Source organism: Sus scrofa, chromosome 1, assembly GCF_000003025.6.
Source record: "Sus scrofa isolate TJ Tabasco breed Duroc chromosome 1, Sscrofa11.1, whole genome shotgun sequence".
Taxonomy (NCBI): domain Eukaryota; kingdom Metazoa; phylum Chordata; class Mammalia; order Artiodactyla; family Suidae; genus Sus; species Sus scrofa.
In genome coordinates, this window is record NC_010443.5 from 96,196,942 (window position 1) to 96,209,830 (window position 12,889).

Here is a 12,889-nt window from a genome sequence, read left to right on the forward strand (position 1 = left end):
AGGCTTTCTTACCAAGTTGCCCAGATATGAGGCAGAAATCAGGAGGGACTGATTAGCTGGAAAGTTGTCAGCAAACAGCAAAACAAAGTCATGGGTCACTTTGCTGTTTAGCATAAATATGCACAACATTGTAAGCCAACTATAATAAAAAAATGATGAGAATAAATATTTGCAAAAAAAGGCATACTCTTTAAATTTATAGAAGTTGGAAGAATAGATAAGTGGATCTGTCTGATTATTGGAAGAGGCACATTTTTGATTCAAATAGTTTTGATTTAAAGGCACAAATAGGTTGAGAGTAAAATGCTGGCTACGAAGACTGGCTCAAAAAGAAACAGACAGTCTGAATAGCTCTATAATTGAATCAGTAATCAGAAAATCACCCGAGAAGAAAAACTCAGGCCTAGATGGCTTCACTGCTGAATTCTACCAAACATCTAAAGAAGAAGTAATACCAATTTTTCTCAAATAAAATAGAAAGGAACATTTCCTAATTCACTTTGGCATCTCCCTGCTCCCAGACCAGACAAAGATACCACAAGAAAAGAAAACTGCATACCCATATATCTTATGAATACAGATGTAAAAATGTTCAACAAAATACTAGCAAATGAAATCCAGCCAGGGATACAAGTTAAACACATGAAAATCAAATAATGTAATTTATCAAAAAAAAAAACCCCAAAATCACATGATCGTCCCAATAAGCTCAGCAAAAGCATCTGACATGATCTAATATCTTTCGTGATAAAAAAATCAACAAAGGGGAATTTCATCAACCCATAAAAGTCATCTATGAAACACCCATGGCTGACACCATACTCAATGGTGAAAGACTGGATGGTTTTCCTCTAAGATCAGGAACATGACAAGGATCTCTGTTCCCACCACTTCTATCCGACATGGTCTTGGAGGTTTTAGAGAAAGCAATTAGGTATCCAGATGGGAAAGATGTAAAACTATCTCTATTCACGGATGACATGATCTTATATATAGAAAATCACTAGGAATTCACCAAAAGCTATTAGAACCAATAAATGAGTTCATCAAAGTTGTAGAGTAAAACATCAATACAACAAAATCAACTGATTTCTATTCTCTCACAATGAATAATCTGAAAATAAAATTAAGAAAACATTTCCATTCAAAATAACATAAGAAGAATAAAATACTTATGAATGAATTTAAGAAAAAAAGTGAAAACCAATTAATAAGTCATGGGGATGTAATGTAAAGCATGGCAACTACAGTTAATAATACCATACTGCATATTTGAAAACTGCTGAGGGTTGATCTTAAAAGTCCTCATCACCAGAAGAAAAGTATATAACTATGTATGATGATGGATGTTAATGAGACTTATTGTGCTGATCATTTTGCCATATATACAAATATCAGCTCATTATGTGGTATACCTGAAACTAAATATAACATCGTAAGTCAATTATGCCTCAAATAAAAAAAGAAAGAAGTGAAAAAACTTATGCTCTGGAAATTAAAAACCATTGAAAGAAATTAAAGATGATTTAGATAAATGGAAAAGCACCCCATGTTTGTGGATTGGAAGACTTAACATTGTTAAGAGGGCAGTACTCCCCAAACTGATCTACAGACAAAATGCGATGTCTATCACAAACCTACCTGACTTCTTTGTAGAAACTGACAAGCTGACTCTAAAATACATATGGAATTTCAAAGGACCCAGAATAGCCAAAACACTACTGAAACAGCATTATAAAGACAAATAACAAGTGTTGGCAAGGATAGAGAGAAATCACTCTCATACATTGCTTGATGGAAATACAAAATGATGCAGCTGTTTTAAAACACAGCATGATAGCCTCTCAAAAGTTAGACAGAATTACCATAGAACCAGCAATTCAACGTATAGGTATATGTCCAAGAGAACTGAAAACACATGTCCACACAAAAACTTGTACGTGAATGTTCATAGTTGCACTATTCATGATAGCCAAAAGGGGAAACAACCCAAAAGTCCATCAACAGATGAATGTGGAATATCCATACAATAAAACATCATTCAGCAATTAAAAGACATGAAGTACTGATGCATGCTCCTAGACAAATAGATCTTAAAAATTTATGCTAAGTGAAAGAAATAGACACAAAAAGCCACGTATTAAATGATTCCATTTATATGAAATTCCAGAACAGGCAAATCTATAGAGACAAAGATAGATTATTAGTTTACAGATGTGTAATACAGAGATGAGGAGTGAGGTGGGGGGAACTGGTGTGATTGCTAATGGATATGGGGTTTCTTTTGCGGGCAATGAAAATGTTCTGGAATTTGATAGTGGTCAAGAATGCATGATTCTATCAATATACTAAAAGCCACAAAATACTTTAAATAGATGAATTGTATGGAACATGAATTACACCTCAATAAAGCTGTTTTTAAAAATGGACACTGGAATTCCTGTCGTGGCTCAGTGGTTAATGAATCCAACTAGGAACCACGAGGTTGCAGGTTCAATCCCTGGCCTCGCTCAGTGGGTTGAGGATCTGGCGTTGCTGTGAGCTGTGGTGTAGGTCACAGACATGGTTCAGATCTGGTGTTGCTGTTGCTGTGGCTGTGGTGTAGGCCGGCAGCTACAGCTCTGATTATACCCCTAGCCTGAGAACCTCCATATACTACGGAAGCAGCCCTAGAAAAGGCAAAAAAAAAAAAAAAAAAAAAAAAAAAGACAAATAAAATAAAATAAAAATGGACACTACTGGAGTTCCCACTGTAGCGCAGTGGAAATAAATCCGGCTAGAAACCATGAGGTTGCAGATCCCTGGCCTCTCTCAGCAAGTTAAGGATCCGGTGCTGCCATGAGCTGTGATATAGTGTAGGTCGCAGATGTGGCTCGAATCTGGTGTTGCTATGGCTCTGGCATAGGCCGGCAGCTACAGCTCCAATTTGACCCCTAGCCTGGGAACTTCCAGGTTCCTGCAGGTACGGCCCTAAAAAAAGACAAAAAAAAAAAAAAAAAAAAGTAAGAGGAACAAATAGCATTAACTGGAGTGAGTACTGAGAGGGGGAAGCACAAAAGGGAAGGGAGAACACCAGCCTCACTTCATTCTGCATTTTGATTAAGGTTAGTTTTGGTTTTCTGGCTGTAACTCTTAGGCCATTCTCAGAAGCAAGCCAATGAGGGAATTTTGAAATCCCTCTACCCAGGATCTCCTGTCCCCTTTGCTGAGTTTCTCAAAGGTCTATTTGTCTGGACACTGTCAGGGGTCTTGATCCTCTCTAGAGGTTCCTCCCAGCCCATCTGCCATGGAGAAGTCAGGCTCTTTCCCAGAAAGAAGCCTGTGGAGAGTTAAAAATAATTATAATGTTAGCCATCAGCAGTGAAAGACTTTAAACAACGGGTGAGGATGAGAGCCTCTTGTACTTTAATTTTAAAATTATAGCTCAGCCTGATTAGCAAGAAGCTAAAATTTTCAACACTTGAGTCCAGTGGTCCCTTGACCACTCATCAGTGGTATGCAATAACTTCTGCTGGGCATGCAGTGGAGAATGCTGATCTCACTGGTTTACGATTTCACATAGCTCCTGCGGGAAAGGTAAGGTGGAACTAAATTGTGGGATTGTGAGTGTTTGTCTGTGCCTCCTGATCACCGTTAGCCAGTGCAGTCACCCTCGAAAGCCTCTTGGCTCTCAGATATGGCATTAATTGCTCATTTGACTGGCCCATAATTTCAAACCCAGAGAATTGGCTTTAAATTGGTATTTACTCATTTTACGTGATTCCAAGACCCTCCATTTAAGGGATTTCCAGGAAGTCCTGCGCATTATTCACTATACCCTGGTACCAACTGGGGAAGTGAGATGTTGCTAACAGCTCTGTATACTGTTACAAACAAGCATCCTGACCAGAAAAGGACATAACGAGTTCCTGTAGTGTTGAGTGAGGATATCGGTTTGCTTCAAAAACAAAAGAAATTTACGTGGGTCAGAATTTATTTCCTGGAGGAAAGAAATGTGAGTTGATATGGGCTCCAAAGTACAGCCAAGGACCCCGAGAAGGCATTAAATTGCCTTTATAGCCAGACCAGATGGTCCTTCTGTCACTGACCCAAGTTCTTGGACTCTTTAATCAATAGAAATTGCTAAGAGGTCCGATGAGAAATTCAGGCAAGGCTTTATTGGAACTCATGCTACAGCAGGAGGGGTCGAAAATAAGTAAAAGTGCCTTTGCTCGCTCTCTGAAGGTGGCAATCTGGTTCCTTAAATAGGGTAAGGGTAGGAGTGGATTGGTAGGTCAGGCTGGAGGGGTGGTTCAGGCAGTCTGCCCATCTACGTGGTGCAGGGATCATGTGCAGTCTTATAATAGGGAAGAACAAATCTGACTGCATATGAGATCTGGTTCTTTTACTTTAAACTTAATGCTCTTATGACAAATACTGGCAGATAGAAAAGGAGAAACTGATGGGAATACAATAATAGTAGGAGACTTTAACACCCCACTCACATCAAGGGACAGATCCTCTAGAGAGAAAATCAGTGAGGCAAGAGAGATCCTAAATGACACAATAGAAAAGTTAGACTTCATTTTCAGGACATTACATCCAAAAAAAAAAAATCAGAATATACATTCTTTTCAAGTGCATATGGAACATTCTCAAGGATTGACCACATACTGGGGTACAAAACTAATGTCAACAAATTTAAGAGTATAGAAATTATTTCAAGCATCTTCTCTGACTACAATGGCATGAAACTAGAAATCAATCACATGAAAATAAATGAGAAAAAAACTGACTACCTGGAGACTAAACAACATGCTACTAAAAAACCAATGGGTCAATGAGCAAGTCAAAAAGGAAATTAGTGGCAAAAAATGCAACCAACAGGGATTAATCTCCAAAATATACAAAAATAAAAAAAAACCCTATTGAAAAATGTCAGAAGACCTAAATAGACATTTCTCCAAAGAAGATATATGGATGGCCAGTAAGAACATGAAGAAAATGCTCAACATTAGCAATTATTAGAGAAATGAAAATCAAAACTACACTGAGGTACCACCTCACACCTGTCAGAATGGCCATCATTAATAAGTCTGCAAATAGTTGGAGAGGGTGTGGAGCAAAGGGAACCCTCCTACACTTTTGGTGGAAATATAAATTGGTACAATCACTATGGAAAACAGTATGGAGGTCTCTCAGAAAACTAAAAATAAAACTGCCACACTTTCTAGCAATCCTACTCCTGGATATATATCCAGATAAAACTATAATTCAAAGATACATGCACCCCTATATTCACTGCAGTGCAATTCACAATAGCCAAGACATAGAAACAACCTAAATGTCCATTGATAGATGAATGGATTAAGAAGGAATCAGATTCAATGGGAAAGAATGCTGTGATCATTCAGTAATATCTGCTGAGGGAGAAGGATAGGGCATGTGCTGTGTGTTTGACAACACTTGGGTGGTTATAACATCAAGGCAAAATCATCTCCCTTTACCTCTTTGAATGTGGATGCTAGTCTCTAGATTAAAAGCTCAGCTCTCTCCTACCTCAAATAGTAATAGTGGCTATAAGAATCCAGATCCAGCCCATCTTTGGGGGGAGCATGTCATGCATAATTTGAAGAAGACGTTTCCTTTAATTTCAGGGAGTGTCTGAAGAAATATTTTTCAGTGTGAATTCTTTGCATCCCCTCATAGCCAACCTGAAGACCCATAAATCTTCCCATTCTCACCCACACTCATCATCATAGAGCTTAACATCACATCCCAGAGATGGCTCCTCCAAGCTGGTCTTGAAGCTAGGACCTTCTAAGCCCACTCCTCATTCAGGGGTGCCTGATGATGCATAGTGGACAAAGATATAGCTCATGTACCAGACCCCCACTGACATACAAACTAGGAGTTCCGCTACTTCCTCCAAGATGGAGACCCAGTCAGTACTTACTGCTCATTATCCTCCGTACTGTCGGGCCCTCAGCGGTCATTTCCCTAACAATCTCATTGTCATCCTCATTGGCATTGAGCCAGCGATTGCAATTGAAGTTATACTTGTCCTTGGTCAGAGTGTTCATCAGGGTCATCTGCAATGAAGTCCTGGGGTGAGCCGGAGGGTGTCTGGAGATATTCATCCATACCTTGGGGTACCCATTCTGTTAGTTCATCTCAAGGAGGCCAAGGTCATCAACTAGAGATGACTCTTGTGGAAAGTTGAATATCAGATTAATATTTATCCCTCTGGTCTCCTGGAGACCCACACTTGCCTAGCAGTTGGGTGACTGGGGCACAATGCAAGTCTCCTAAAAGGCCGAGCATCCTCTTAGTCTACTTTGGAAGTCCTGTCCCCAATAGGATATCCATGTGTCCAAAGTCCAAATTCAAGTCCACCCACAATCACAACAGATAAAGGCCAACTTACATGACAGGGTCATTAGAAAGGGACCATTGTGGCTCCTCTCCCAACCACCTTTCAACCCCAAGGTGTTATATCTTACCTTTTCTAAATGCCATCCAGAACCAGGACTCCTTTTATCATGCCATACTCGAATCTTATAAAACCTGCCGAGGTCTGGGAGTTCAATCTATGGTGAGAAATAACAAGGTTTGAGTGTGCAGAACCCAGTGAAATGTGTTTATCATCATAGCTGACCCCCTGCCAGGAAGGCACCTGCTTTGAGCTGTTTCTTCAGTTTCAAGGGTGGGTTTGCTTCAAACCACACTTATATACTCTATCTGCTTGTGCCCCTTGTACCAGTGGCACATAGGGCAAGACAGCCATATAGAGCTAAGGTTCAGACTGGGCTGATGAAACTGAACAAAAATAACTGACCCACAGTAGGATCCAGACTAAAGAAAATCTTCCAAGCAATAAGCTTTCGGTTGCAAAATCCATATGGCAGCCCTGCAAATTAACACAGGTCCACAGCCCCAGGACTCTGCTGGGCACTGAAACAGACAAAAAGATCAATACTGCGGTCATGCCCTTTCCCTAGGGGCTCAAAGTCTAGCCGGGAAGACAAATACAGAAAGAGCAATGAACTGAGGATATAATAGAAGTACCAGCGGGGGTGCTCTAAGAGAGCTGCAAATTACAAATTATTCTTATCTAAAGGTCAGAGCAACACTTCTGTTGGCAAAACAAGCCTTGCTCTCCTTATATACATACCAAAAATTTGAAGCTGAATTTCTTTTGAAATGTTCTAAAATGTATACTTTCCCTTAAATTTGCTCCTCACTCTCTAATTCAGTCCAGATTGGGCAGTTTGACACTAGCCGTGCTCCAGGACTCTGTTCTACAATGATTTCTCTAGGTCACCAGGCTCCAGGATGTCCAAAGCCATTCCATGCTTGCTCCTTCCCCCACACTTGGTTCTGGATTGTTTGACTCAGTTGAAGGGCTAGATCTAAATTGCACCCCATCAATACATTGCCTGTAGATTAAATACGGCACCCCTTGCAGGGCCTCTGTTTTACCTTTTTGTCCTCAAACTTGATCCACACTTGACTTAGAAAACCAGAATCCCATGACAGACGTTTCTTACACTCCTTCCTCCCTCCCACCCCATCACACTTCCCTCCTACCCTAAATTTTTCAATTATGCCAGGTTTGAACCACTTGTTGTTGGGATTCAGGAGAATTTCATCTGTCCGCCCCTTCTGCCCATAAATCTGGATGAAGATAAGAGAGTTGGTACCAGCTTTCTTCAGGTCCGTCGTCCAGACCCACAAGGACCATGGGAATTCTGCAGAGACAGGTCAAGTTGTACCACAAATTTCAGAAGTAAAGAGATTTTCACACTACCAATGGGAAAGAGGAACAAATCAAAGATGATTAGGAATGAAGTGCAGGTTGTATACAAGTGTGCCCCACACTCAGAAACCCAATATAAAAACTGCTAAATTTGGGAAGTCAAGGATTCTTTGCTGTTTGAAAGAGTGTGGCTTAATGATCCTTTTAATGGTGAGAGTCTATTAGTATGTTTTAAATAAGAGGAAGTATGGTCAGTACATTCAGAGTGCACTGTGTTCAAGCATTCAGTTTAATAATTAGCCCAGGAGTTCCCGTCGTGGCGCAGTGGTTAGCGAATCCGACTAGGAACCATGAGGTTGCGGGTTCGGTCCCTGCCCTTGCTCAGTGGGTTAAGGATCCAGCGTTGCCATGAGCTGTGGTGTAGGTTGCAGACGCAGCTCGGATCCTGTGTTGCTGTGGCTCTGGCGTAGGCCGGTGACTACAGCTCCAATTCGACCCCTAGCCGGGGAACCTCCATATGCTGTGGGAGCAGCCCAAAAAAATAGCAAAAAGACAAAAAAAAAAAAAATTAGCCCATCACGGTAGCTTATCAATTTGGGGCCACTGGAGTATAAGCTTTGGTATCAGGTGTATCACTCTGAATGGCCTGTACCTTGGAGAACTGAGCTCTCTGGGGGACCCCTTCCCTTCCTTTCCAGAGGAGCATTGAGAAGCAGGAGTGCCCAGGGGTTTGACATCCTGGCCGTTGCTGATTCTGGACACCTCCACCTACTTTTCAGCCTCTTCTTCCTGAGAGACACCATCTCATAGAGCTGCCTCTCGATGAGCCCATCCGCCTTCTTCTCATCCAGCCAATTGCTGCAAGGGAAGGTCTGCTGGATGCCAGTGAAAGGGCACAGAATCACCACCTAGGGGAGAAGATCACATCTCCAGCAGCAAGTCCCCTGGTTGGGACTTCCTTGCAATGTTCAAGAACCTTCTTAGCCCCACATTTAGGATTGTCTGCATTAGGACACTCAAGGAATGGTGCTTTTCTTCCCATTGTCAATCTCATTAAATCTTAGCCAAGAATACCTCCTCTAAGAAATCTTTCCAAGTAGGTACCATCCATTCTTCAATTGACTAGTCCAAATCTCAAATATTCTTCTCTCTACACACACCCCTTTTTGAACACTTCTTTTTTTTTTTTTTTTTTTTTTTTTTTTTTTTTTTTTGCTTTTTAGGGCCGTACCCAATGGCATATGGAGGTTCCCAGGCTAGAGGTCCAATTGGAGCTATAGCTGCCAACCTACACCACAGCCACAGCAACATCAGCATCAGATGTGAGCCGCATCTGCAACCTTCACCACAGCTCATGGCAACACCAGATCCTTAACCCACTGAGCAAAGCCAAGAATCGAACACACAGCCTCATGGTTCCTAGTCAGATTAATTTCTGCCGCCCCACGACAGGAACTCCTTGAATACAGTATTTCTTTATGCACACTGAAAATCTCAGTCTGAACCAAATTAACTAGAATACTAAATTAATCCCTTTTATTTGCCTTGTAGGATAAAGGTCAATTGCATAAAAGGTAATTAATATCTGTAATTTAATACAGAACTAACCACGCTCTTCGGGGCTTGATCCTTATTCAACCTTCTCTCCTACACCTCCCCCATCTCTACTCACATTCTGAACTGATAACTACCTAACACAGACACATCTAGACTTTTTTTTTTTTTTTTTTTTTTTTTTTGTCTTTTGTCTTTTTGTTGTTGTTGTTGTTGCTATTTCTTGGGCCGCTCCCGCGGCATATGGAGGTTCCCAGGCTACGGGTTGAATCGGAGCTGTAGCCACCGGCCTACGCCAGAGCCACAGCAACGCGGGATCTGAGCCGCATCTGCAACCTACACCACAGCTCACGGCAACGCCGGATCGTTAACCCACTGAGCAAGGGCAGGGACCGAACCCGCAACCTCATGGTTCCTAGTGGGATTTGTTAACCACTGCGCCACGACGGGAACTCCACATCTAGACTTTTGAAGAGAAGCATCGGAATGCCAATGATAGAGATCTTCAGAGTATCAAAAGAGAAAGGACAGATGATGGCAATTAGATTAATAGAAGCCAGAGGATATTAGGGCATGGGGGAATTATAACACAGTTTAGAATTTTTTATCTCTAAAATTTCTTTTAAGAATGAAAATGAAATTAAAAATTTTTCAAATTAACAAAAACAGGGTTTTCTACTGACAGACTTTATTTAATCTAATGCATATATTTCAGAAGAAAGAAGAAAACTGACACCAGAATAGAGGTCTTAGATGCTAAAAGAATTGGCAAGCAAACATACTGGCAAACAGGTAGGTAAATATGAACATGCAATGACTGTACAAAACAACAATATACAATGTCTGGATTTAAAAGTAATTTGAAATAGATCTAGAATACTAGGCAAAGATAGCATGCAACCTAAATGCAGGGTTATTAACATTAGAAATTTCTAAGGTTCTTGAATTGTCTAAGAAGGAAGTAGAGATGGTGATTAAATTTAGGCCTTGTCACAGTAAGTATGCACGCTAACATTTCAATAGTGACCACTAAAAAAAAAAAAAAAAAAAAAAACAGAAAGAATAATTTCCAAATCACTATCAAGGAAAAAAACCCCACAACCAATCAATCAGAAAGAAAGAAAGAGTAAAAGTAGGACAAACAGATGTGTCAATAATTATAATAAATATAAGTGGACTAAATTTATTAGTTAAAAGATAGATAGTATCAGAATGGATTGTAGTAAAGATTCAATTCACCAGAATGTTATAGTAATTCTATATCTCATAAGATAGCCTCAAACCATAAGCCATAAAAATTGTTAGTCCTACAGTAAGAAATTTAAATAGCTACCACTCATATAGGAAATTTCAACACATCTCTCTTAGTAATTAATAGATCAAACAGACAAAATACTATTAAGGAGAAAGAAGATTCAAACAACAAAAGTAGCAAACTGAATTTAATAAGTAAAATCTAAATCTTAAATTCAACTCTTGGAACATATACAAAAATTTAAATGCATTGTAAAATAAATCTAAAAAAATTGTTAAATGCCATTATTCAATGTTTTCTGATTAAAATATTAAATTAGAAATAAATAACAAATACATAACAAAGCAAGATGTATTTGGAACTAAAAATTACCCTTTAAATAATGAATAACAAAGTAATTTCAAATGGAATAATAAATAAGAACCATAAAAGCACAAACCATAGAAGAACAAATTGACTTTCATCAATATTAAAAGCCTCTGCTCTTCAAAAACATTGTTAAGAAAATGAAAAGGCAAGCCACGCATTGGGATTTTGTGTGTGTGTGTATAATAAATATTATATAATATATTATATATACATAGATATAGTCTGACATAGAACCTATATCAAGAATATATAAATAACTTATAATTCAATAATAAAAAGATAAAAAATTTAAAAGGGGCAAAAGATACCTCACAAAAGAAGATACACAAATGATCCATAAGCACATGAAAAAATTAATCAACATAACTAGCTATCAGAGGCATGTAGATTAAAACTATAATTAAATTCCACTACGTGGGGGCAGAGCAAGATGGCAGAAGAGTAAGAAGTCGTGCTCACCTTCCCCCACAAACACATCAAAAAAACACATCTACATGTAAAACGACTCATACAGAACATCACCTGAATGCTGGCAGAAGAACTTAAACCTCCGAAAAGGGCAAGAAACCCTTGACATAACTGGGTAGAAAGAAAGAAAAAAAGAGAGAGAGAGAAAAGGAATCAGGAAGGGACTAGCATTCCTGAAAGGGAGCTGTGAAGGAGAAAAGGAACCCACATCCTGGGAAGCTGCCTAACTGACAGAAAGATCAGCCAAGTGGGAGGGACCTCAGAGTCGCAGAGAAAAGCGCAACAGCTGGACTGAGAACAGCAAAGCAGAGTGAGAGCTGCACAGATTATCTGAACCACTGGCTGGATACCACAGCCTGAGGTGCTCAGGCGGGGGCTGGGCGCTGAGACTCAGGCTCAGGAGGTCAGTTCTGGGGGAGGGCTGGGGTTGGCAGTTGGAGACAGCTTGAGGGGCTAAGGAGCAGTGTGCCACGGCGGGGGAAATGGGACCTAATCAAACCAACAAGATTTTACACAGCAAAGGAAACCAAAAAGAAAACAAAAAGACAACTTACAGAATGGGAGAAAATAGTTTCAAATGATGTAACAGACAAGGGCTTAATCTCTAAATTATGCAAGCAATCTATACAACTCAACAGCAAAAAAGCCAACAACCCAACTGAAAAATGAGCAAAATACCTGAATTGACATTTTCCAAGGAAGATATACAAATGGCCAACAAGTACATGGGAAAAAGCTCAACATCCCAGATTATTAGAGAAATGCAAATCAAAACTACAGTGAGATACCACCTCACACCTGTCAGAATGGCCATCATTAATAAGTCCACAAATAACAAATGCTGGATGGGGTCTGGAGAAAAGGGAACCCTCCTGCACTCTTGGTGGGAATGTAAGCTGGTACAGCCACTACGGAGAACAGTATGGAGGTACCTTAGAAAGCTATACATAGAACTCCCATATGACCCACCAGTCCCACTCTTAGGCATATATCTGGACAAAACTTCCCTTAGAAAAGACACATGCACCCACATGTTCTTTGCAGCACTATTCACAATAGCCAAGACATGGGAACAACCCAAATGTCCATTGACAGATGACTGGATTAGGAAGATGTGGTATATATACATAATGGAATACTGCTCAGCCATAAAAAAGAACAAAATAATGCCATTTGCAGCAACATGGATGCAACTAGAGATACTCATTCTGAGTGAAGTAAGTCAGAAAGAGAAAGACATATACCATATGATATCACTTATACCTGGAATCTAATATATGGCACAAATGAACCTTTCCATCCAAAAGAAACTCATGGCCTTGGAGAACAGACTTGTGGTTGCCAAGGGCGAGGGGGAGGGAGTGGGATGGACTGGGGTGGTTGGGGTTAATAGATGCAGACTATTGCCTTTGGAATGGATTAACAATGAGATCCTGCTGTGTAGCACTGGGAACTATGTCTGGTCACTTATGACGGAGCATGATAATGTGAGATAAAAGAATACG

The 12,889-nt window shown here is 40.0% G+C and overlaps 1 protein-coding gene across 2 annotated transcripts in view; it reads right to left on the bottom strand.

Annotated features, from left to right (window-relative positions):
- LOXHD1 (lipoxygenase homology domains 1) overlaps positions 1-12,889 on the bottom strand; it is a 206,284-nt gene that overhangs the window by 116,191 nt on the left and 77,204 nt on the right. For both annotated transcript variants that reach the window (XM_021092583.1, XM_021092585.1), the window contains exons 9-12: positions 8,511-8,646; positions 7,570-7,730; positions 6,483-6,569; positions 5,936-6,071 (exon numbers count right to left, since the gene is read on the bottom strand). In XM_021092583.1, coding sequence (XP_020948242.1) covers positions 5,936-6,071; positions 6,483-6,569; positions 7,570-7,730; positions 8,511-8,646 — 520 coding nt within the window. The remainder of the gene's footprint in view (positions 1-5,935; positions 6,072-6,482; positions 6,570-7,569; positions 7,731-8,510; positions 8,647-12,889) is intronic.